Raw genomic sequence first — 25,954 nt, forward strand, 5'->3', positions numbered from 1 at the left:
TATAAATATATAATGACCTCATGATATCATTACACAATTACTTAAGGATTTCATAATTATATTTTTTTCATGTACAAATGAATGGATAACTTGCTTTGAAATCATAAGGTGACACGCAGATATTTAAAGTTAAAGTACCACTGATAGTCACACACACACTAGGTGTGGTGAAATTATCGTCTGCATTTGACCCATTCCCATGCTCACTCCCTAGGAGGTGAGGGGAGCAGTGAGCAGCAGCGGTGGCCGCGCTCAGGAATCATTTTGGTGATTTAACCCCCAATTCCAACTCTTGATGCTGAGTGCCAACTATTTGTTTGTACCTTTACTAACATATTTTTTAAGACAGTATATAACGTAATATTTGACATGATCAAATAAAGTTAAAGTTTAAAATTTTTCAGGTCAAAATTGAAAGAACAAATGAATCTTGTTAAAAAAAAAAAAAGAGGACATTTTTGGAAAATGACACAAAAATTTTTAAAGTATTTTATAGACACATTTTTTTTCCAGGCTTTTGCAGGTAGTATAAAATGATGTGGCTTGCCAGACCTGCCCCCATTCCCCCCACACCCCGGGCCTTGAGTTTGACACCTGTGACATTAATGCTCATAAACACATTATAACACACCCGGTCTGCCAGAGAATGCGTAAGGGATAATTAGCGTAGCCAGCTTAGAAACGTTGTTGCTATATTTAGCAAATAATTAAAACCATTATACTTAAAATGAAAAATAAACTGGCTTGCAACAAGTCTTTTGGAGACGGACATGAAAGCATGTATTGCTCTTCTTTATGAGCACTGGGTGCTGCTGTTGTCCCCTCCCCCATCTAAAAGCACTTGCAGGTCTTGTTTGTGACATTAAAAAATGACCAAAAAGAAGCAACAGAACAAAGTTCATTTGTAGTTTTAATTGTATTCGTTTTGCTTTTTATGTTTTTTACTCACTTTTTGCAAATGTGTCATCACGCGACACACCACCTCCACAAATAGACTGCAATCCTGTATTGTTTAACTTCTTTTACAATATTATGAAAGTTGTTTTTGTCATGTGAAGGTAAAATTGCCACCAAAATAGAAGGAACCATCTGCTGCATGTCATTTAATGATTAGGGAATGTGTTGTGTGACACGTCAGTTTCCCCTGTCTTTCATCATTGCAACATGTGTGATTATTGTTTAAGCAGGAAAAAACACCAAGAGTTCCATTATTCATGGATGCATTCCACTTAGGGTGCAAGTCTCTTAGTGTTATGGCTTTTTAATGCACTTAAATGGAATGGAGCCCTGGCTAATGTGACCGCTGTTCAAAATATTGTGCTTTTAAAAAGGGAGTAACTAATACCATGTAGGTCTAAAAATGTATATTTGATTTATTATAGTGTTTACATAACTGTTAAAAAAAACTAACAATACACAGTATATACAACTACTGTATGTTATATATTATAACGCTTTGTGTTGTACATTTATAACACAAAGCGTTAGAAACTAATTTTATTTTACAGCAAACAAACATCAAACATTTCATACATAATAGTACATCTACATATTTATAATGCATCCAGAAAGACATTAACACGATGAGTTTGATTGAAACAAGAGAAAACACTCATAAAAGTAATTTCCTACTAAAAGAAGTCTAACAAGTGTTCTGTTTCAGTTTGCATGCACGGTAGAACTGATCAACAAAGTACAATCGTCAACGGCTAAGTTTGGCGATGAATGCAATATTGGCCGTTCTGGGTTTGATTTCCAAAAGAAAATATCCTCAGTGTTATTCTCATACGAATGAATTAGGAAGAACTATTTCTCAACAATAGAAAATACTAGCTGGGATTTTGGAAAATGGAGTGTTAAAAAAGTGCCAATTCATTTTTAATGCATAAATGTAATTTAACAGAAACATCTCACCATTTTGGTAATAGCAGTAAATGCTGATATGGAAATGACTAACATTGTATTTTTCTGACTAGGGATGTTTACACTGCATAATGTAATAACTGTACATGAACATGATGAGTCAGCAATGAGTCAAACACGTTAAGGCAGAAGGGATGTGAGGAGGCGTTCCTATTTGTACATGGCGTTGAAGGATCGTCCGATGATAAGGCGGCGGATTTCGCTGGTGCCTGCGCCGATCTCGTACAGCTTTGCGTCCCGCAGAAAGCGGCCCATGGGGTAGTCGTTGATGTAGCCGTTACCGCCTGGCGACAGAGTAATTGACAAAGTGGAATAATAATGTGACAAGTAATCTGAACGCTGTTCATTAGGTGGAACTTTTGAAAAGTCCCCGCCTGCAGTGAATGTATCGCTCTAAATGGGACACGCTAACGAGCAACTGTCAAGTAGGATATGATCACATGTATTCAATTTTTTTTTTTATGATTATGGTGAGTGCTATAGACTACGTGATCTGAAAAAGGAACCATGAAATTGGCTTTCTTTTGGGAAGTGAACTAGTAGTATATAAAAGTTCCCACCTGCAGTAAATGCATCGCTCTAAATGATACACGCTCACTAGCAACTGTCAAGTAGAGCTGCACCAAACAATTATTTCATGAATTGATTAATCCATCTATAATATTTTGGGGTAATCAATTAATCCGTCCATTTAATTTATTCTTGTATCTAACTGTTTTTTTAGTGTAGTGGAACAAGACATTTTACAAATTAATTTCCCCCCAAAATCACCAACATTTTCACGAAACTTTAAATGCAAGTTGTTTGGTCGTGGCTACAAAAGAAAATGATTTAAATAGCAGTTATACTTCTCCCTTGATACCGTTTTAGGTGCTCATGCATTACAGTGCTGCTGTGAAAAGTCATTTCGAATTTGCAGTTTGCTACAGAGGTATCTAAGGGTGTTCTGAACAGGGTTTTATTCTGCCAATTCCAATATGATCATACATAAGTGAGATCAGCTGATACGATCACACGTATTAACAAAACAAAAGATTTACTTATGTATAGTGGGCTCTATGTGATCTGAAAAAGGAACCATGAAATCACCTTACTTTTTGGGAAGTGAACAAGTAGTGGGTAATACTACAAATGTGTGTATCAATGCAATACGATGTAGTTACAGGGGCAGTATTGGCCAAACTAATATATTTGACTTTAAAAAATGTAGGATCACAAAATGATTTAGTTTTGTTGTTTTTTTAAATCACAATTATAATCAGCAGAAAAATCCATGAAGACATCTGTTATTATAATATTGTTCTCTCTGTAGACTAATTCATCTACTTGTAAATCTCCTTTTATTTTCGGCTTTCTGCTGTAACGCAGTTCTATGTGCATGTTGGGTAAATTGAACTAAGCACTATTCTTCTGTTGTTTAAACTTAAAGTACCAATGATTGTCACACACACACGAGGTGTGGTGAAATTCGTCCTCTGCATTTGACCCATCCACTTGTTCACCCCCTTGGAGGTGAGGGGAGCAGTGAGCAGCAGCGGTGACCGCGCTCGGGAATCATTTTTGGTGATTTAACCTTGATGCCGAGTGCCAAACAGGGAGGTAATGGGTCCCATTTTTATAGTCTTTGGTATGACTCGGCCGGGGTTTGAACTCACAACCTACCGATCTCAGGGCGGACACTCTAACCACTAGGCCACTGAGTAGTTCTTGCTTAGCGTTAGCATGTGTTGCCCAATGTGTCACATTTGTAGCCCTTTTCTCCATTTCCACTGTGACAACAATACTTATATCAAATAAAGTTTATTTTCCGCAATGGAGGTGATATTAACTTAGAGGGGCCGCTCTGTACCGTGTATGGACAAAAATACAGTTAGCAGTAGCTGCTAGTAGTAGCCTCCTGACATCAAAATGACCAAGCTGCAAGGTATGAGCCACAAGTGATCTTTTTTGTTATCATCATTGCAAGACATTGATTGGCATCAGGCGATCACAAACTTTTCCACAGAAATTGGCAAATAATGATGGGTGGCACGTTGACTGGAACTCCACTAATGGCATTTGATGTATTTTGGTGTTTTTATTTTTTTAAACTGATTTTACTCTTTTACCTATTGTTATTTTAAATGCTTTTAATTGAATCACTTGGTATTTTTTTCTATGTGCAGCAGCCTAGAAACGGTTTGTCAATAGTGCTATGTAAATAAAGTGGATTTGGATCTTATCTTTCGTGCAATGCAATCTTTTCGTGACGCATTGACACAAGGTACATGACGCTGACCTGTTCACGTCCACACAGCCACGGAACAACAAAGTAAACTAACTTTAGCAAACATGTTTATTTTTGTCACTTTTAGCCATAAATCCTCAAATCAATCCTGCTTTTTCGATGTTTACATATACAAACGAGCGTAACCTGTGGGCAGGCGGTGTAAGTGAATAAATGGTTGCTGACATGCATTTCATTGTGCCTCATGTATGACGTCACACAATGCCAGCTTCATAAAGCAGGAAACAGCGTGTGCCTCTGTAGAAAAGTCCAGATCATTGTGAAAAATAATGACTTTGCTCTCTTGTTTCAGCCCATTTAGGCAGAGGACTATCTGAATGAATCACACAGACAAGCAGGTTTGTGTCAACAGTTATGAAAACACAACAGAACATTGTTGACATGAACAATACATGAATCAAATTGGACATGATTGAGCCTATTTGCAAAAATGATGCATTGCTCGCATGTGAACAACACATATCGTATGTGTGACTGGCCACATGTGCAGCGCACGCTAACTAAATGTCACAGCTAGAGATGTCCGATAATGGCTTTTTTGCCGATATTCCGATATTGTCCAACTCTTAATTAACGATTCCGATATAAACCGATACCGATATATACAGTCGTGGAATTAACACATTATTATGCCTAATTTTGTTGTGATGCCCCGCTGGATGCATTAAAGTTAAAGTTAAAGTTAAAGTACCAATGATTGTCACACACACACTAGGTGTGGCGAAATTATTCTCTGCATTTGACCCATCACCCTTGATCACCCCCTGGGAGGTGAGGGGAGCAGTGGGCAGCAGCGGCCACGCCCGGGAATCATTTTTGGTGATATAACCCTCAGTTCCAACCCTTGATGCTGAGTGCCAAGCAGGGAGGTAATGGGTCCCATTTTTATAGTCTTTGGTATGACTCGGCCGGGGTTTGAACTCACAACCTACCGATCTCAGGGCGGACACTCTAACCACGAGGCCACTGAGTATGTTAAACAATGTAACAAGGTTTTCCAAAATAAATCAACTCAAGTTATGGAAAAAAAATGCCAACATGGCACTGCCATATTTATTATTGAAGTCAAAAGTGCATTATTTTTTTTTAACATGCCTCAAAACAGCAGCTTGGAATTTGGGACATGCTCTCCCTGAGATAATCCTGATACCCACTACAACTATGGGAAGTACTATACTTTGACGTTCACAAAGTGCATTATTTTATTATTTTTTTAAACATGCCTCAAAACAACAGCTACAAAAACAATGAAGGCACACAGCTTCAGTCCAGAGTATACTAGAGTAATAAAGTAAACAATAACATAGTCCTCCTTTAGTGCAAGACTGCCTGGCATACTGTATAACAGGAAATTATAAACTGGGCTCAATCTGAACAGCCAATATGGGCATCTCCATCAACTATATGATTTGCCTGAGAAGCTGAACAGGACAAAAAAACAAACAAAAAAACAACATCAAACAAACAAAAAAATAAAACTTTTTGAAACCGATACCGATCATTTCCGATATTACATTTTAAAGCATTTATCGGCCTATAATATCGGCAGTCCGATATTATCAGACATCTCTAGTCAAAGCCCAATCAGAATCCACAAATTCAACACAAGTGCCGAGTTGTCAATAAATAAATTATTTATGCATCCTTAATTATTATTTGATATAATCATTTGTACCGTATATTGTATATTAATATAATTTGTATTTAAGGCTGCTGATGTAAATACTGTATGTGAGCACTGTAGCAGCCTGCTAAGTGATGTGCCTACCTAGCGCACACATTTGTTGTTTTCATTTTAGTGTCTTTTATAACCACGGTACGCCCAGACGAAGAACAAAGAGGTGCATCATATATCTATTAATTCATAGCTATGGCTCACAATGTTGCCACACTGTGTGGATATCATTCGTTCTTCTGATTTATTAATCTACTTACTAAGTTTCTCTTTTTAGCTGGTTACGCTCTGTTGTAACATGGTTCTGGATTAACTTCTATTGAAAAGCCCCCAAAAATGTATTTTGTTGTTTCACTTTTTCACATTCAAGCCAGTTTAGTGGTTAGTATGGCTTTCACTTTCCACCTCCCTCCGTGCGTGTCTAGCATTTTAGAACTGTCTGTGTTAGTTTATTTAACATGAATAAATAATCGATGTTTGGACGTTTGTCCATCGATTCAGAATCGAGCACGTACCAACCATGATGCATTGTAGAATCCATTCTTTCCTTCATCTCTAGTGCACACTATGTATACGGACAATCAGGAAGTAGCCGCAACAAATAAATAAATTATATATATATACATACAGTACACACACGTACAGACTATATATTACCTGCTTTTTTGGTCACCACAACTGAATTTGGGGAATATTGCAAACATGCTGACAAGATTAGTTTTTAAGTTTTCATTATGGGCAACGCAATTTATTTTTGTTTATTATTTTTTTCCAATTATAAGTGTGCCTTGTGATTGTCTGGTGACACGTCCAAAAGTCAGCTGGGGTAGACTCAAGCTCACCGATGACCCACATGAGAACAAGGAGTATAACAAATGGATGAAATATCTTCAGGTCTCTCATTGGCTAAAATAGCCTTTGAGTAAAAGCGCCACCTTCCACTTAACAGTCTAAAAATGTGTTTCGAGGGCAAAACAAGAAAACGCAATCAGTGTGGATCCAGAGTCCATAAAAGGTTATTTGACTGATTTGTTGATTGCTAATGATACAGCAGAGGTCTTATGACTCACCCAAACACTGAATGCCGTCCAACGCAACCTGGGTGGCGTTCTCAGCACAGTATAGTATCACTCCAGCGCAGTCCTGCAATGGCAACATGAAGAAACAATTATTGTGTGCTGGTGTAGGATTAAGTGTCAGGTGTTGTTGCCAGATTGGGACATTATCAGGAGCAAGACTAATTCCCACTAGCAAAACTGCTTATAATGTAAAAATATGATGTGGTGCTCTTTTTGTAGGAAGACTGCATGAACCCAGTGACACATTTCTACACACATACTATTTACGATTATCACTTATTTCAAGATTTTGAAATCTGCTGTTATTTTTAAACGTCTTCAATACAAATAGGTTACATAACTATTTGGTTTTGTCTACTGTAAGTAAGAAAATAAAATCTCATTTAAAATGATCATGTTATGATTTTTTTCAAAATATAAAACACTTCCTTGTGGACCACATTAAGGGGACTACTCAAATATTAACACTGAATTAGTAATGTTACTCTTGATTTTAATCATATTCAATAATTATTATTTTATTATTATTAATTATTATTATACTTACAGTTAGTTTAACAGTTTACAACTTTGTCAAATAGGGCGGGGTGGCTCGGTTGATAGAGGGGCAGTGCCAACAACCTAAGGGTTCCAGGTTCGATCCTCCTTTCGCCATCCTAGTAACTGCCGTTGTGTCCTTGGGCAAGATACTTTACCCAACTGCTCCCAGTGCCACCCACCTGGTTTAAATGATAATGTGTTTCACAGTGTAAAGCACTTTGAGTCACTAGAGAAAAGTGCTATATAATTAACTTCACTTCAAATGATATAAAAGCACGTGCTTATCACTAAGATTGCTATTTATTTAACACATAAACCTTAGGCTTAGATTAGACTTGGTTAGAAAACTAAGTACGAATCAAATATACTGCATAACTGACAAGAAATGAATTTACATGCAACTATGTTGTGCTAAAATAAATACATTAAATAAATAATGAATATGTTTCTTTACTAAACTGTCAATAAAATTAAAGTGCAAATGAAAATACAGCATCATCTCTTGAGTCATATTTTTTGCGCAAATAAAGTTCTCTGACTTTAGCAGCTTCATGCTTCTTCTGTTTGTTTCATATTGTCATTACTGTCACAAGTGGTGGAAAAGTGTATTACAACTGAATATCGCTGAGGCCTATACGGACCACGGCTTAGAAACAGATATTTTTGGCGGCCCTGTAGGGAGCGGTCACGGCCCAACACGGCCCTATGGTTAAGAAACACTGGTCTGCATAAGATGTAATGGTGGTTCTTTGGTCAAAATTTTGCATAGATTTAGTTTTTTTAGACCGTCTTCAAGCCGCTTCCTGAGCTGTTTTGTGGGCGGTCTTATTTACGTGCCGAAACCCTCCTACAGTCCGAGCCCATTCGACTGCACTATCTCCATGTCAGCCATGTTGTAGTTTTTAAGGCTTCCATATCAAGTGTACTGACAAATATAAGTTAGCACTATACGCTACTTTTTATTGGAAATGGCAACAACGGACGATTTTAGGATGTATGAGCATGTCTTCCCCACGACAAGAAAAGAGAGAAAAAGAAGGAACTTGTTGACTACAACTGGATAAACACAGCAGGCAAACCTCTACATATATGGGGATATCAGCTGACGTAACTAAGGCAAAATAGTCACTAACGTCTCATATTCCAAACAACCCGTTTGGAAGAAGGCAAGATTATTTCAAAAAGCAGAACATCAACAGTTAAGTGTTGTGATTGAAGCTTTCTGTGGTGCAGAATCTAATGATATTGTGCTGTAATGTTATATGTCAAGTAGATGAGAGGCTGACCATGGCGCTGAAGTGTCCTCTGTCGCAGGCCCGGGCCACGTTGTACAAATATTGCCTACATGAGCTCAGCCTGGTGTACATGTCAGCCATCTTGCCTTGCATCAGCTGTTGAAACAAAGAACGTTTTTCGGTTCATTTCTGCAGTGTTTTAATCCATCCATCCATCCATTTTCTACCGCTTGTCCCTTTTGGGGTCGCGGGGGGTGCTGGAGCCTATCTCAGCTGCATTCGGGCGAATGGACAAAAAAGGGCAAACCTGGAATTGTCCGATCTTCTGTCCAAAAGCTTCTCTGACGTGTAGATAGGGGACAGCGAAGTCCAAAACTGCCTGCATGATGCTGAACGGTCGCAAAATTTTATTTAAAGTTGACATTGTTATCACAACAGGCGGTGTCAAAATATTAAAACAGCAGCCAGAGTATCTCCTTACCCAACAGGTCCAGATGCGAGAACCAGCCTCTCCAGATCTAAACCGCTCATCATCACGTAAACGCCCTTGTTCAATGGACCCAAGATGTTCTCCTCTAAAACAAAACAGAAACATGGAATCAGAATAAAATAAGAGTGCAGAGTGCTTTAAGGGACAAACCAGGGATTTTGCAGTCCTCAAAGATCAGCTCACAAGTATTTGACCCCCTCATGCCCAGTTTGTCCAGCTTCTGGGCTGTAGAGAAACCCGGCATCCCCTGCGGGACAAAAGCACATGGAGGTAAGAGGAGCAGACAGTTGAATCAATCGCTAACATGTTGACCAAAGCCTCATCTAAGCCGCTCTTGTCTCACCTTCTCAACAATGAAAGCTGTAATGCCTTTTTGATATGCCTCTGGGTTAGTCTTGGCATACACAATCAGGACATCGGCATCCGGTCCGTTTGTAATCCAGAACTTGTTGCCATTGAGAATATAGTAATCACCTGCAGAACACACACGGAAATGTTGCAGAATAGAGTGGTACCCCAGTATTTGTTAGTTCCAAAATGTCAGAGGAAGTATTTTTTTTCTCACAATAAATGATTTAAATCCAATTAGTCTAGACACCCCAAAATAGGAACACAAAACACATTGGACATACATGCAGAAAACAATGCAAAATGAAAATACATATAAACGACAAACTGACATTGTCATTGAAACTATTTTATAATAACATGATTGGCTGGTGTCGGCCTTAAAGCACGCATGGGTGATTAAAAAAACAACGGCGCTGTCATGTCATTGTAGTAATAAAGTAAATAATGCGTAAGTGAGTGTATGGCAGACTTACAAGCTGTATTGACACTGCACTGATATTGTGTGGGTGTTTCAAAATGGCCATTTGCTGGATTAAAAAAAGTAACTACATTTGACCTGCAAATAACATTAATAGCAAATATAATTGCTTTAGTTTTATAGCTGTGCAGGAACATGAAACGAGCAATTCTGGTTAATGAGCCAAATAGTAACCAGGAAAAGTAGAGCATTTACCTGATTTGGCGCAAAAAGACCAAAATGATCCCAAACTGTGAAATATTTGGTTTTTCTTAGTTCCATTTAATTCAATGATGGTGACGAAAACCAATGTCAAATCACTCCTGACTTATTTGGCACAAGTTGAGCTGTATGAAAATTTGGTGCTTCACAATTGACACAGCAGCTGCACATTTTTCTTCCTCAAATGACACACAAATCGAGGCTTTGAGGGACACATTACCTATTACTCCTGGTGCTTAATAATGCCGCAATTCATAAAATGGTTTGACCCATCACTAAATCATTGTATACATCATCTAGTATGTCACTATATTGATCAAGAGAGGCAGTATAATGTGCGACCAAGTCAGCTGCGATTGCTTATTCAGGCTTCTGATTGGACAAAGTGAGCATGACTGACAATATATGGATTTTTATGTGGGCAGACATTTTTTTTAAATGCCACCCATGTGGTTGGAGAATTTATTCAAAAACATGGCCTTTTGCCCCAAATTCCTGGTTCCGTCCAGCTGGACTCTGGAACAGCTGAGAAACCGATACGTTTCCACTTGGTATGTAACGATATAAAAATGTCATACCATGGTTATCGTGAAAAAAATTTACTTATTATTATTATCTTGCTATTTGCTGAATGTACTCAAAAAGTACTTATACCCACATTGAAATCTTTTGACCAAATGATTTTGCTTTCATCGACTAAAAGAATAGACACACTGTTAGAAAACCCACTATTTTGCATGTTTTGTGTTTCTTAGGTTCACTGATAGTGTTTCAGTCTTTTTGTTTTATCTGTTTTAATGGCTAACTTTTTATTGTTTTAAATATAGTTTGTGCTGTAGCACTTCAAGATTTTTTTCAATTAAAAGTGTGTAACATATAAAATCTATTATTTTTCATTATTTTGTGGCATCCTACTCTGTTTAGCTGTCGTTGAACACACCGTAAAAAACACCTCTGTCTCGTTTTCCTCCGATTATAGAACGATCAATCTGTCCTAAGAGAGAACAGCTCACAGGTTCAATGTGCACAATTAAATAGCTTAGTTGCTCAGACAGCAATGTGTTTATATAAGTTTAGATTGAAGTGGGTTGTTTCTTAATAGGGAGACACGTTAATTTCTCTTGCTTTCATGTTAACATTTAAGCTAGCGAGCTGGTGCCAGTCAGTCCGTGAGTTTATCAAAGTGCAGCTATCAATCACCGTTTTTCAATGATTTTATTTTAAAACAGTAACACTCGTCAGGAGTTTTACCACGGTTATCATTAAAATTGTTACTGTTACATCCCTAGTTTCCACTCTCGTCAATGTGTGTCAACTGCCACCAGCTCCTAAGCTTCGGAGGTTTCTGGGGCAAATACGCAAGGCTTCTATTTTTACATGATGTCGGAGCAAGGCCCAGGCAATTTTGCACAGATGGATAGAGCGGGGCAGCAACGCATGAACAAAATAAAACCATCCTGTTAGTTTTCATAGTAACAACTCTGTGTTGACCCCAGATCGTATAATTCACAGTGTCACATCAACATAACGTCACAATGTTAGGAACTGTTTGTTGTGGAATTCATCCCACATAACAATTGTCACAGCAAGAAATTTGATTTATCGACCACCTTGTCATCATTCTTGCAACGACCGGACTAATACTACAGTATTTTACATCCACACAAACATCACAATCAATTTTTAACGTCAGTCAGGTGGAAGAGTTGGCAGTTCTACACTTAATTAAAACATGCACAGTCAATGAAGCTTTTATGATGGCAACAGACCCAGAAAAGTATTGTGTAAACTTTTCATTATTTATATTATGGGGAAGATGGTTTGAATGTCAAACATTGTGTTAGACCTTAAAGATAACTAAGACTGAGGTATACCTTTCTTCTTGGCCTTCAGTTTCATGGACACAACATCGGAGCCGGAATTGTTTTCACTCATGGCCAAGGCACCCACGTGCTCTCCAGTCATTAACTGTAAAAAAATTGTAACTAAAAAAAGATCATAGTGTAGCCATTCTTTAACATAAGCATATACATTCTTACCTTAGGCATGTACTTCTCTTTCTGTTTCTCATTGGCGTGTCGCACCATCTGGTTGACGCACAGGTTGGAGTGGGCACCATAGCTGAGAGCGATGGCCGCTGACACCCGAGAGATTTCCTCCATAACGATGACGTGATCGAGGTAGCCCAATCCCGTGCCGCCGATCTCCACTGAAAGTAAAGCAGGGAAGAAATTTCACTGAGTAAATGAAAACATATGAATACAAAAATTATTAATTGAAGAATATCTTACCTGGCGCAGTAATGCCAAGCAGTCCCATCTCACCCATATCTTTCCAGAATTCCTGTCTCACACGGAACACAACACGCATCCTCTCCGTGCATCAACAACTTGTGATATTCTCATTGCTACAAAAAAAGATGTTGCTCCAGGGTGTCTACGCATTGTGCACTTAAAAGAATAGCAACTCACCCGCATTCCTGCAAAGTCATTCTGCTTGTCTATCTCGTCAGCATGTGGCGCTAGTTTTTCTGCACAGAATCTGCGAACCGTTTCCCTGAGCTGCGCAAGAGAACGACAACAGAAAAGGTTTAACTTGACAGATATTACTGATATACACTAAAGATGCACGATTTTGAGAAAAAACTCATTGCGATTTTTCTCTCCAAAATCTTAATTTAGGTTTTGATTTGCGTTTTTTATACTTTATACATACAAATGCATGAAACTACGAAAATAAAGAGTGAAGGAAGATATGCTACATATATATATAGACTGTCAAGCATTATATTCTTGTCTCAAGATGCAAAAAATGCAAAAATGTAGTTTAGAAAATATTTGGCTTCATGGACACAGACTCAGACCTTTTGTCTACATTATACTCTTAAACTGAAGAAATACCCGATAAAAACTAGTTTTTTATAATGTACATCCATTTTCTACCGCTTGTCCCTTTCGGGGTCGCGGGGGGTGCTGGAGCCTATCTGAGCTGCATTTGGGCGGAAGGCGGGGTACACCCTGGACAAGTTGCCACCTCATCACAGGGCCAACACAGATAGACAGACAACATTCACACTCACATTCACACAGTATAATGTAATCAAAATAATCATAATGTAGTGTAATCATAATATATAATAATGCAAGCAGAGTTTCCCGTGCATGTGTGTTTTTTCTCTGGGCACTCCAGTTTCCTCCCTCCTCCTCCTCCTCCTATCCTGTAACCCCGGAGGGTCGTTGGGACACCACAGACGATCTGTTGACCAGCTTTCTCTATCCCTCTCTGTCCTCAGCAGCTCTCATTGCCTCAGTGAGTTTCAGGTGAGTCCATTCTCCGATGTTATCTTCCCATCTTTTCTTTTGTCTCCCTCGTCTCCTGCCACCTTGTACGGTGCCTTGAAGGATGGTTTTTGCAAGGCCTAAGGATCTGGTGATGTGTCCGTACCACCTCCGTTTCTGCTTAATGACCGTGGTGAACAGGTCATCATGTGGGCCGATGGCTTGGCTGATCTTTTGCCGGACTTCTTCGTTTGTGACATGTTGGGTGTAGGAGATACCCATGAGTCTTCTGTAGCATCTCATTTCCATGTTCTGAATTATCTTCTGCAGCTCTGCTGTAAGGGTCCATGTTTCACAGGCGTAAAGGAAGATCGACATTACAAGTGAGCGCTGTCATTTCACCTTTGATGCCAGACTGATGTTTGTGTCTATCCATATGGGCTTGAGTTTTGCCAGGGCAGCAGTTGTTTGAGCACTTCTGGCAAGGACTTCCCGTTTGGATCCTTCATCGGACACGATTGCTCCGAGGTACTTGAAGCTCGACACTGTATCCAGTGCATGTTCATTGACTTTGATGTCCGAGCGGATGCCATTGTTGTTGTTGGTCATCATTTTGTTTTTTTCAGCATGGATTTCCATTCCATAGGCTCAAGAGGTGGTATCAAGCCTTTCAACTAGACTGGCAAGTTCTCTTTTTTCTCCAGCTAGCCCATCGATATCATCTGCAAAACGGAGGTTGGTGATTGGTCTGCCTCCAATGCTGACAGTTCCTTCATGATCTGCCAGGGCATCCGTCATGATACACTCCAGAAAGATGTTGAAGAGAATGGGAGAGAGAAGGCATCCATGGCGCACTCCAATTGTTGTCCTGAACCAGTCTCCAATAGCGCCATTGTAGAGAACTGCGCTGGTAGCTTTATTGTACAGATGTTGAATGACTCTGACAAGGTTAGGACTGATGTTATATTGCCTCATGGTTGCCCACAGTGCAGCATGCCATACCGGTCAAAGCCTTTCTTAAAGTCTACGAACACATGGTAAAGGTGTTGTTGATGCTGCAGGTGTTGAAAATCTGTTCTGTGGTGCTCCGCCCTGCTCTAATCCAGCCTGTTCTTCAGCTTCAACATAGGGTTTCAACCTATTTCGTATTATTTTCAGTAGGACTTTGCTGGGATGGCTAATAAGACTGATGGTGCGGTTTCCTCCCACATTCCAAAAATATGTATGTTAGGTTCATTGGAGACTGTAAATTGTCCATAGATATGAATGTTAGTGTGAATTATTGTTTATATACAGTATATGTGCCCTGCAATTCTCCATGCTAATTTCAGTTAGCTTGTCAATAAGCTAGTCAATTGTACGATAGCATTAAGCTAACGGCATGAGTGCGCAACTTTCATCCTGCATAACTGTATTGCTTTTTTAGTTTATTCCAAATAATGTAATTTCTAAATGTATGTGCACTTCATGTGTATGTAATGTACTTTCTTTAGTGTGGTTAGTTTTACAGTGACTTTAATGTGAAGAATATCAACAAAACAGCTCAAGTTATTTTTTTTCAAATCTAACTCAAATGATTGTTTTCATATTTGGCAAACTAAATTGAGACATTCAGGGAGGGCAGAATAACGTGTAAACACGCGCTTACCTTAGCTAAAACTAATTACTACTCCAATCTCATCCGCATCAATAAAAACGATCCTAAATATTTGTCCAATACAGTAGCATCGCTAACCCAACAAGAAACTTCTCAAAGTAGCTCCACCTACTCGGCTGATGAGTTTATAAACATTTTTACTAAGAAAATTTAACTCATTAGAAAGGAGATTAAAGATAACGCGTCCCAGCTCCAACTGGGTTCTATTAACGCAGATGCAAACGTATGTACGACAGATCTCGCCCTCCAAAATAATCTCTCTTTTTGAAAAAATAACATTAGAGGAACTCTTGCAACTTGTAAATGGAACAAAACAAACAACATGTTTACTTGACTCACTTCCTGGGAAACTTATTAAGGAGCTGTTTGTAATATTAGGACCATCAGTGCTAAAAAATATTAACTTATCACTTTCCTCTGGTACTGTTCCCCTAGCATTCATAAAAGCGGTAATTCATCTTCTGCTCAAGAGACCTAACCTCGATCCTGACCTCATGGTAAACTACCAGCCGGTGTCCCACCTTCCCTTTATCTCAAAAATCCTCGAAAAAATTGTTGCACAGCAGCTAAATGAACTCTTAGTGTCTAACAATGTCTGTGAACCCTTTCGGCCCGGTTTCAAGGCATGTTGCTGTTACTTGATCTTAGCGCTGCTTTCGATACCGTCAATCATAACATTCTATTAGAACGTATCAGAACACATATTGGTATGATAGATTTAGACTTTTCTTGGTTTAACTCCTTTTTACTGACAGGATACAGTGTGTCCCTCATAACAATGTGACCTCTGACTATGTTTTTGTTTAGTTTAGAGCTAACATGACCTTACAGTGAGGTCTTAAGAGGTACATAGCATAGAAAAAAAACTTTTAAAAATATATATATATATTAAAAAAAAAAAAAAGATTCTGTGAAATTTAACAAAATACAACATGTGGAAATTACACAAGATTGTAACATTTCCTAACATTTTTAAAACTTAAAAAAAAACTTTGTCATCTACCTAGAAAATGTACCGTACAGTATATAGTGCAAAGGTTTGTTTAGATTTACAAGGTGAAACTAATATAATGACATGGACTCATGGCAAAATGAGATTTTTCTAACCTTCTTTTGATATAATGTTGATATTAAATTGAAAAGCTCAATTTAAAACAAAACAAAACTGTAAGCCGCGATCATCAAAGTTGTATTAAATAGATGCTTGACATGTCACTTTGCATGTAAGGAGTTAATATCACATATTAGTTTCACATTTGAAGTTGACTTGCTGACATGAATGGACTTTTGTACAGAATTCTAATTTTATTAGTTTCATCTGTATAATATAATGACTCAGCGAAAATGTGGTTGGCGGAAAACATGCAACTTTTCTCTTACTACAATTGAACATTCACCTACCAAAGGAGCATCTATGTGGCAAATTGTTGTAAGCTTTTGACCACAAACTTAGTTACTGCTCTGTGACATTTGTTATTCCTGGCCGAGTGGTACTCTTCGTGAACTGAAGCCATTACTGCCGGCCTCAGAATACATCTCCTCATGCTCATCTAAATGAGAAGGCATTCATTTCAATTTAACAGGTAGTAGTACTAACATTATCGGCGGTATTAGTACCTGTTGTATGTGTCAGCATATTGCTCGTATGTCCTCCTCTTGATGAAATAGCAACTTGGAATCATTAAAAGTACCAAGTTGCGGTCTTTTTTAGTAAAATTACTTATTCTGGAGACCACAATACATTATCAAATTCCTTTATTTTTTTCACGTAAAAAAACCCCAACTTGTTTTCAAGTTTCAAAATCATATGATTTTGCATCCATTTTCTACCGTTTGTCGCTCTTGGGGTTGCAGGGGCGCTGCAGCCTATCCCAGCTACATTCATTAAGGGAAAAATTTGACGTCACTTCTTCTAGAAACTTATATTTCTTCTTCTATCGCCTGTCTAGTCATTGAAATTAGCAACACCTGTGGGTCTAAATACAAAACCCAAAACCAATGAAGTTGGCATGTTGTGTAAATCGTAAATAAAAACAGAATACAATGATTTGCAAAACCTTTTCAACTTATATTCAATTGAATAGACTGCAAAGACAAGATATTTAATGTTCAAATTGAGAAACTACATTTTTTTGTGTGCAAATATTCATTAACTTAGAATTTAATGGCAGCAACACATTGCAAAAAAGTTGGCACAGGGGCATTTTTACCCCTGTGTTCCATGGCCTTTCCTTTCAACAACATTCAGTAAACGTTCGGGAACTGAGGAAACCAATTTTTGAAGCTTTTCTGGTAGAATTCTTTCCCATTCTTGCTTGATGTAGAGCTTAAGTTGTTCAACAGTCCGGGGTCTCCGATGTCATATTTTACGCTTCATAATGCGCCACACATTTTCAGTGGGAGACAGGTCTGGATGGATTGATTGATTGATTGAAACTTTTATTAGTAGATTGCACAGTTCAGTACCACTAAATGGTAACACCCGAATAAGTTTTTCAACTTGTTTAAGTCGGGGTCCACGTAAATCAATTCATGGTAAATGAATGCACAACATGCTAACTTCACTGATTTTGTTGATTTCTGTTTTTGTACGTTACTTCACATAACGCAATGCAAAAAATCCAATGGATAAATCAACATGACAATTATCGCGTTAACAGTGTACTTTTAACTGTAATAAGACTATTTAAATAGACTAAGGCCATGTCCACACGAACACAGATACCTAATTAACGCATACTTATCGCTGCGTTTAGGCCTCTTGTCCACACGCAGATGCATACTTTTGTCTTTAAAAACGCAGACTTTTGCAAACACTGGCTCAAGTGTGGAGATCCAAAACTCTCCGCTTAGCGTATGCGTGTACATGGCACAAACGGAGACTTGTGATGACGTCACAGTTGTGCGCTGTCATTTCCATGCTCAACAACACTGCTTTGCTGGCTTTAAACACACTATAAGAGGACTTAATGTATGTTTGAACGTAAACATGCTGCTATTTTCACTCAACATTAATAAAAAAGACATCATAATGGGCTTTGCGACACTCTCGCCGGTGCAAATGACAGTCAGCTGTTTTGGATACGATTGCTGTGGAATCGCCACCCGATGGGACAACTTTGACAACCAAGACTTTTTGCTCTGTGTCATAAGAAAGGTGCAACATTATCTTATGTTTTTAGTCCTTGTTTAACGACAAATCATGAAGTTAACTTACGTGTCTTGCTTCTAAGACCAAGCAACTAAAAAAAACAAAAACAATGTAGCGTCCTCCTTGTAGTGTGTAATGATGTTAAAGACAATATACACTTCATTGCACATGTACCATATTACTATATCGATGATTAAATGCTTTATAATTCCAAAGTCCTAGGTATGACATTAAACTACATCCAGGCATGAGATGGGATGTTGTGTGTGGGGTTAGTGAGTCCCAACTAACGTCTATAAAATGCACACAAAGAACCGTTTGCACCTTCTCTTGTGACTGGCGGGCGGTCAGCGCCATAAAGCTGAGCGGGTCCCTGGGTAATTGGGGCGCGGACAACCAACAGGACAGACTAAGTTCAACAGCCCAGTAAGGCAATTAGTCTAGGACAGGGGTCGGCAACCCGCAGCTCCGGAGCCGCATGCGGCTCTTTGATCACTCTGATGCGGCTCTGCAGCTTACTTGCTGAACCCCCCAATTTTCCCCGTGAGACTTCCGGATTTCAGTGCCTCTCGCAGAAAACCCCCAGGATTAATATTAACCGATTTTCACCCTTACGGCTATAATAAGGACGCGCCATGATGGTACAACATTTGGCGCCCTCTACAATCTGTATTAACAGCGTGCCAGCCCAACATTTGTTATACAATATACATTTTCTGCTTGCACACGTACGTGACAGCAAGGCATACTTGGTCAACAGCCACACAGGTTACACTGACGGTGGTCATATAAAACAACTTTATCACTCTTACTAATAATGCGCCACACTTTGAACCAAAACCAAACAAAAATGACAAACAAATTTCGGGAGAACATTGCACCGTAACACAACATAAACACAACAGGACAAATACCCAGAATCCCATGCAGCCCTGACTCTTAAGGGCTACATTATACACCCCTGCTCCCTCACACATCAACCCCCCCTCTCTGTGCATCGGTTGAGGTGGGCGGGGTTTGGTAGCGGGGGGTGTATAATGTATCCCGGAAGAGTTAGGGCTGCATGGGATTCTGGGTATTTGTCCTGTTGTGTTTATGTTGTGTTACGGTGCAATGTTCTCCCGAAATTTGTTTGTCATTTTTGTTTGGTGTGGGTTCACAGTGTGGCGCATTATTAGTAAGAGTGTTAAAGTTTTTTTTTTTATACCGCCACCGTCAGTGTGACCTGTGTGGTTGTTGACCAAGTATGCCTTGCAAGCGGAAGCCTCATATAACGTGTGGCTGATCAGGCACGCTGGCTGTAGTGGGTGCTGTATGCTGTACCATCACGGCACGCATGACGCTGACAAGCGCCATTCATTTAAAACCAGCGTGCCGCACCAGCTTTCAAATTCCCCATAAAGGTGTGGGCAGCATGTCTGAGACCCCTGGTTTATACATAGCACAAAGCAAAAAAAAAACTTTGTATGCAGTGTGATTTCATTTAAAATTTCAAAAAAATTTTGCGGCTCCCATTGTTTTCTATAATTTGTGAAACTAGTCAAAATGGCTCTTTGACTGGTAAAGGTTGCCAACCCCTGGTCTAGGAGAAGGATCTCTGATATAAAATACCCCTTCCAACCCGCACCAAGCCAGCGTGGAAGGTGTAGGCTAATAACCAGCATGAAAAGTACGCCAAGAAGACGGCCCCCAGTCCCCAGCAGTTCCAGAGGGAACAGTGCAGTGGCAGGGAGCAGCTAGAGATCGTTCACTATGGCAGAAACATGCTGAGGCTTTCGTCCAGCAGTGGACTGACAACGGCTGATGATGAATTCCATGAGAGCTTTGCAGTGACACACGCACGTCCGTGTGCTTTATATAGACACTTAAACATGCAAAATGCACCCAGGGTGGACCACTCATCTGTGGTCCCCTCCAAGGTTTCTCATTGTTATCCCATTGGGTTGAGTTTTTTCTTGCCCTGATGTGGGATCTGAGCCGAGGATGTCGTTGTGGGTTGTGCAGCCCTTTGAGACACTCATGATTTAGGGCCATATAAGTAAACATTGATTGATTGATTGAAAATGGTTTCCTTGGCTTGTTAGTGTGTGCTGATTTTAGAAATAATGTACACTTCACTGCACATGTAATACATCCCCATGTTGCTGAACATGGTATAATTCTATGAGTGTTGGGTTTCAGCAGCACAGGCGTGCATTCGCTCTTTAATAACGTTCCCAGGGCTCTGTGTACGTGCAGGCCGGTTTTAAAGATAATGTACATGTCATTGTACGTCTTAAGTATTTTTTTAAATAAACATATTAGGAGGTTTAATGCCACCAACTCAGCTATTGCTGCTTTTTTCAGGCTTCTAATTGGACAAAATGTGTATGACAGCAGGTGTATGTGTTTGTGTGTAGACATAGACAGTTTTGAAACAACACTTGTGTGGATGGAGATTGTTTTAACCCAAAATATGTGTTTTTGAAACTCTCCGTGTTCGTGTGGACATGGCCTAAAGATGCACAAAACACATAACAGTCGCAATGTCGCATGATCCATACGGTTTAATACAGGAGGTATATGAAAGTTACAAATTGCTCACCTGTAAAAAAGGCAAGAGACAAAATACTAGAAACATGGTGTTAGAATAATTATATATAAGTTATCACACAACTCTTTTCGTGCAAAGGCACATAACTTGTTATCTTCCACTGCAAGCTAGGAGTTGCCTTGCCGTAGCAGTTTCTGTTTCTCAGCCTACTAACAGCCGAGAACGGAGCTCAAGTACCTCAACGAAGATAAGGCAAAATCACGAGGCTCAGCACATTTCCATTCTGAATAATCACGTATTGTGTCTACTGAGCAGCTTGCATAATACAAACCCCATTTACAAATGAGTTGGGAAATTGTGTTAGATGTAAATATAAACGGAATACAATGATTTGCAAATCATTTTCAACCCATATTCAATTGAATGCACTACAAAGACAAGATATTTGATGTTCAAACTCATAAACTTTATTTATTTTTTGAAAATAATCATTAACTTACAATTTCATGGCTGTAACACGTGCCAAAGTAGTTGGGAAAGGGTATGTTCACCACTGTGTTACATGGCCTTTCTTTTTAACAATACTCAGTAAACATTTGGGAACTGAGGAGACACATTTTTTTAAGCTTCTCAGGTGGAATTCTTTCCCATTCTTGCTTGATGTATAGCTTAAGTTGTTCAACAGTCCGGGGGTCTCCGTTGTGGTATTTTAGGCTTCATAATGCACCACACATTTTCAATGGAAGACAGGTCTGGACTATAGGCAGGCCAGTCTAGTACCCGCACTCTTTTACTATGAAGCCACGTTGATGTAACACGTGGCTTGGCATTGTCTTGCTGAAATAAGCAGGGGCGTCCGTGGTAACGTTGCTTGGATGGCAACATATGTTGCTCCAAAACCTGTATGTACCTTTCAGCATTAATGGCGCCTTCACAGATGTGTAAGTTACCCATGTCTTGGGCACTAATACACCCCCATACCATCACAGATGCTGGCTTTTCAACTTTGCGCCTATAACAATCCGGATGGTTCTTTTCCTCTTTGGTCCGGAGGACACAACGTCCACAGTTTCCAAAAACAATTTGAAATGTGAACTCGTCAGACCACAGAACACTTTTCCACTTTGTATCAGTCCATCTTAGATGAGCTCAGGCCCAGCGAAGCCGACGGCGTTTCTGGGTGTTGTTGATAAACGGCTTTCGCCTTGCATAGGAGAGTTCTAACTTGCACTTACAGATGTAGCGACCAACTGTAGTTACTGACAGTGGGTTTCTGAAGTGTTCCTGAGCCCATGTGGTGATATCCTTTACACACTGATGTCGCTTGTTGATGCAGTACAGCCTGAGGGATCGAAGGTCACGGGCTTAGCTGCTTACATGCAGTGATTTCTCCAGATTCTCTGAACCCTTTGATGATATTACGGACCGTAGATGGTGAAATCCCTAAATTCCTTGCAATAGCTGGTTGAGAAAGGTTTTTCTTAAACTGTTCAACAATTTGCTCACGCATTTATTGACAAAGTGGTGACCCTCGCCCCATCCTTGTTTGTGAATGACTGAGCATTTCATGGAATCTACTTTTATACCCAATCATGGCACCCACCTGTTCCCAATTTGCCTGTTCACCCGTGGGATGTTCCAAATAAGTGTTTGATGAGCATTCCTCAACTTTATCAGTATTTATTTCCACCTTTCCCAACTTCTTGTCACGTGTTGCTGGCATCAAATTCTAAAGTTAATGATTATTTGCAAAAAAAAAAAGTTTATCAGTTTGAACATCAAATATGTTGTCTTTGTAGCATATTCAACTGAATATGGGTTGAAAATGATTTACAAATCATTGTATTCCGTTTATATTTACATCTAACACAATTTCCCAACTCATATGGAAACGGGGTTTGTATGTGACCCCTCCGTTTAGAAGCAGCCTCAGCGATGTAACTAGGGAACTCCTGAATAAAATGGGGGGCGCGGGGGCTGTTCCTTAGAATAGAATAGAATAAGAGTTTTATTGTCATTATTACAGTGAACAGGTTCAAAGAACAACGAAATTGGAGCAGATCCCCTAAGGTGCATACACAATAATTTAGTAATATAAAAAGTAAAAAAAGATAAAAAAGAAGATATGTATCTATATATATATGTATATATCCACACACATGCACATATCCATACATATGCATATATATACATATAACATTATTGCACATTATAGTCCGAAAAAAATAAAAAGACATGACACATGAGGACATGACGGACACATTGTGCTCAATCAGTGCCTGTTTAATGCTACTATGGCTCTTGGGTAAAAACTGTTTTTTAGTCTATTTGTGCCCGCTTTTAGCACCCTATAGCGTCTGCCCGAGGGTAGCAGTTCTAGGTGGCAGTGCCCGGGGTGGGATGGGTCTTTCAGGATGCTCTGTGCTTTCCTGAGACAGCGGGAGCTGTACAGGTCAGCCAGGGAGGGGAGGGAGCATCCGATGGAGCGTGGGGGGGGGACCATACTTGCCAACCCTCCCGGATTTTCCGGGAGACTCCCGAAATTCAGCGCCTCTCTCGAAAACCTCCCGGGACAAATTTTCTCCCGAAAATCTCCCGAAATTTAGGCCGAGCTGGAGGCCACGCGCCCTCCAGCTCCATGCGGACCTGACCTGTTTTCACGTCCGCTTTCCCACAATATAAACAGCATGCCTGCCCAATCACGTTATAACTGTAGAATGATAGAGGGCGAGTTCTTGGTTTCTTATGTGGGTTTATTGTTAGGCAGTTTCATTAACGTCCTCCCAGCGCGGTAACAACACACAACAACAGCAGCAGTCGCGTTTTCGTCTACCGTAAAGCAGTTCGTCTGCCGTAATTGTGCCAATATTTCCATGGAAACAGAGGATAAAAGCACATGGGAAGAAGGCTCTGATGCTAGTGATAGCTAAGAGATGAACAATGTCTCCCTCGTTCAGAATACGCAAAGTGACACTTAATCAGTTAGTTCTCTAATAAAAATTTGAGTTTTTGCCCCATTTGAGAAAAATCCCTCAGAGTATTTTACTATTTCTTTTTTTTTAGTTACTTAAATTAAATACTTTAAAAATAGAATATGAGGTTACAGTGCACTTGACCTTAAAAAAATTATAATAATCATTGTTTGAGTTTGTGCCAAATTTGAGGACAATGTATCAAAGATTTCTTGAGATATAGCTTTAACAATGTGCAAAGTTAAGACAAAATAATAAAAAAATGTATTTAAAAAAAAATCAACACATTGTTTTGTTCATGTAAATATTGTTGTATACCATATTGTGTACACATTCTAAACTGTAATGCAGTTTTTGTTGTATTTCCATTTTTCGGCATTATTCGATATTTTGATTGATGTCAGAATTTTGGGCCAAAGTGTTCTTTATTTAATTTAATGTTTTACTTCCTCTTATAACACAGTATCTACTGAAATTGTTAATGTATAAAACATCATTGTTTAGCAAAATGTACCATGTGTATGTTCAATTGTACAGGTTGCTATTCACTTGTTTTGAAGCGTTTTTTTCATTTGTTTTGTATGTTTCATGGTTCAAATTCAAATTAAAGTATACCAATGCTAAAATACTTGTCTCAAATGTTAGGTATATGTATTAATGTCAATTTGTGAGAGAGACTATGTTTCCAGAATGAATGTAAATATGTTTACAAGACAAAACAGCTGCATAAGATTTTCGTTTTTTTGTAATTCCTATTTTTATACATGTATGGCTCTAAAAAAACCCGCCAGGATATTTTGCGGAGAACTTTTAACCTAATGTCCACAATGGCATTGTCTATTCAAAAATGCAAAAAAAGAGTAGTGCCCAGACGTGGGAACGAAAATCACTTTCTAGCCACTTTTTCCTGGTTCACCTTTTGGCCGAGGTTGGCAAGTATGGGGGAGACTTTAACTGAGTGTGCAGCGCCATGAGTTTTCTTCATGAGCAAAATTGAACTCTGTCTCTGCCTGATTCCTTGCTTCTTGTTCTGTTTAATAGATAGTTCGGTGCTTAAACCTGACACACGGAATGCAGTTTGACCCCATGTCCTTGTTCAATCTTTTGCATTGTTCAAGAAATACAGAAAAGTGCGTTTACCTCAATTTCACGCAAATTATTTGATATGTCACAATGAAAATGAAATAAATTACGTTTTCTTTCAACGTTTTAAATGCCGGGCATGGCGGACAATGTCACCCAATCAAATGGTTGTTATGAAACCCACCCACTTGCACCCAGTACTCACAAATGACAACAGACGCCGTGTCAACCTTCAAAAAAAGGCATGCATGACCTGAACAGATTAGGATTTAGTACTTCCTTCGTTTAAGTTGACAAACTTTTATAAGAATGGAGTTTAGCTAGCTAGGCTACTAGTACACGGTCCTAGAGTGCACCATTAGCTAACGTTAGGTCACATGCATGTGGCTGAAATATTATAATGAACAAGTCATTCCGTGTCCGTAAAACAAACAGCACACAGTGACTTAGTTACGAGAACTAAACGCGACTCTTTTCCAGCAGAAAAATGGGAGAACTTTGTGTGTGTTGTCATGTTATCTTAGCAGCTGCGGCTAACCTGAGTCTGCTCGTCCGTGAGTCCATTCACCACATCGTCCACCGGGATAGCAGCGCCGGCACATCCTCGCCTCAGCAGCGCGGGGATGGACAGCTTGGGGCAGAGGCGAAGACCACTTTTGATGGCAAACATGTTCTGGATAAAACAATTAAAAAAGTTATGAAGCGACGCGTCCGAAACGGGAAGAAAATAGAGGTCTCACTCTGACGCTTTAGCCGCGTTGCCAACAAGGGTGTGAGAGTATTATCGCCCTCTAGATGTTGGAGTAGGTATAATACATACTTCTTTTAGAACTGAGCAGGTGCACACACAGTGACGGTAAACACAATAGTATTGAAGAGCATGTTGATTCTATATGTTTATAATGAATATAATTTAATAACATTTTAATGGGGTTACTACTTGAATGGATGGATGGATAGTAGTAGTATTTTTCGACTAAACTTAAACAACGCAACAGCGTATTGGAATGAGTGCGCATGC

General features: G+C 39.3%; 1 protein-coding gene across 1 annotated transcript; it reads right to left on the minus strand.

Annotated features, from left to right (window-relative positions):
* Positions 1-581: 581 nt before the first annotated feature.
* ivd (isovaleryl-CoA dehydrogenase) lies at positions 582-25,717 on the minus strand. The gene is made up of 13 exons (XM_061968379.1): positions 25,674-25,717; positions 25,472-25,606; positions 12,731-12,820; positions 12,551-12,602; positions 12,299-12,468; positions 12,134-12,227; positions 9,573-9,703; positions 9,380-9,476; positions 9,221-9,314; positions 9,047-9,128; positions 8,791-8,895; positions 6,956-7,028; positions 582-2,207 (listed from the first exon to the last, which is right to left on the minus strand). Exons 2-13 carry the CDS (start codon positions 25,601-25,603, stop codon positions 2,074-2,076), a joined length of 1,254 nt encoding a protein of 417 aa, XP_061824363.1. The 5' UTR covers positions 25,604-25,606; positions 25,674-25,717; the 3' UTR covers positions 582-2,073.
* Positions 25,718-25,954: the final 237 nt, after the last annotated feature.

The sequence above is a fragment of the Nerophis lumbriciformis genome, linkage group LG08, assembly GCF_033978685.3.
Source record: "Nerophis lumbriciformis linkage group LG08, RoL_Nlum_v2.1, whole genome shotgun sequence".
In the NCBI taxonomy this organism is placed as follows: Eukaryota; Metazoa; Chordata; class Actinopteri; order Syngnathiformes; family Syngnathidae; genus Nerophis; species Nerophis lumbriciformis.

Bases quoted from the DNA above. Each gene is read 5' to 3' on its own strand.
- ivd (XM_061968379.1), bottom strand. From the start codon at position 25,603: ATGTTTGCCATCAAAAGTGGTCTTCGCCTCTGCCCCAAGCTGTCCATC. The intron at 12,603-12,730 runs GTGAGTTGCTAT...CGTGTGAGACAG, and splicing joins ATGACTTTGCAGGAATGCGG to GAATTCTGGAAAGATATGGG. The intron at 12,469-12,550 runs GTAAGATATTCT...CTTTACTTTCAG, and splicing joins GCTTGGCATTACTGCGCCAG to TGGAGATCGGCGGCACGGGA.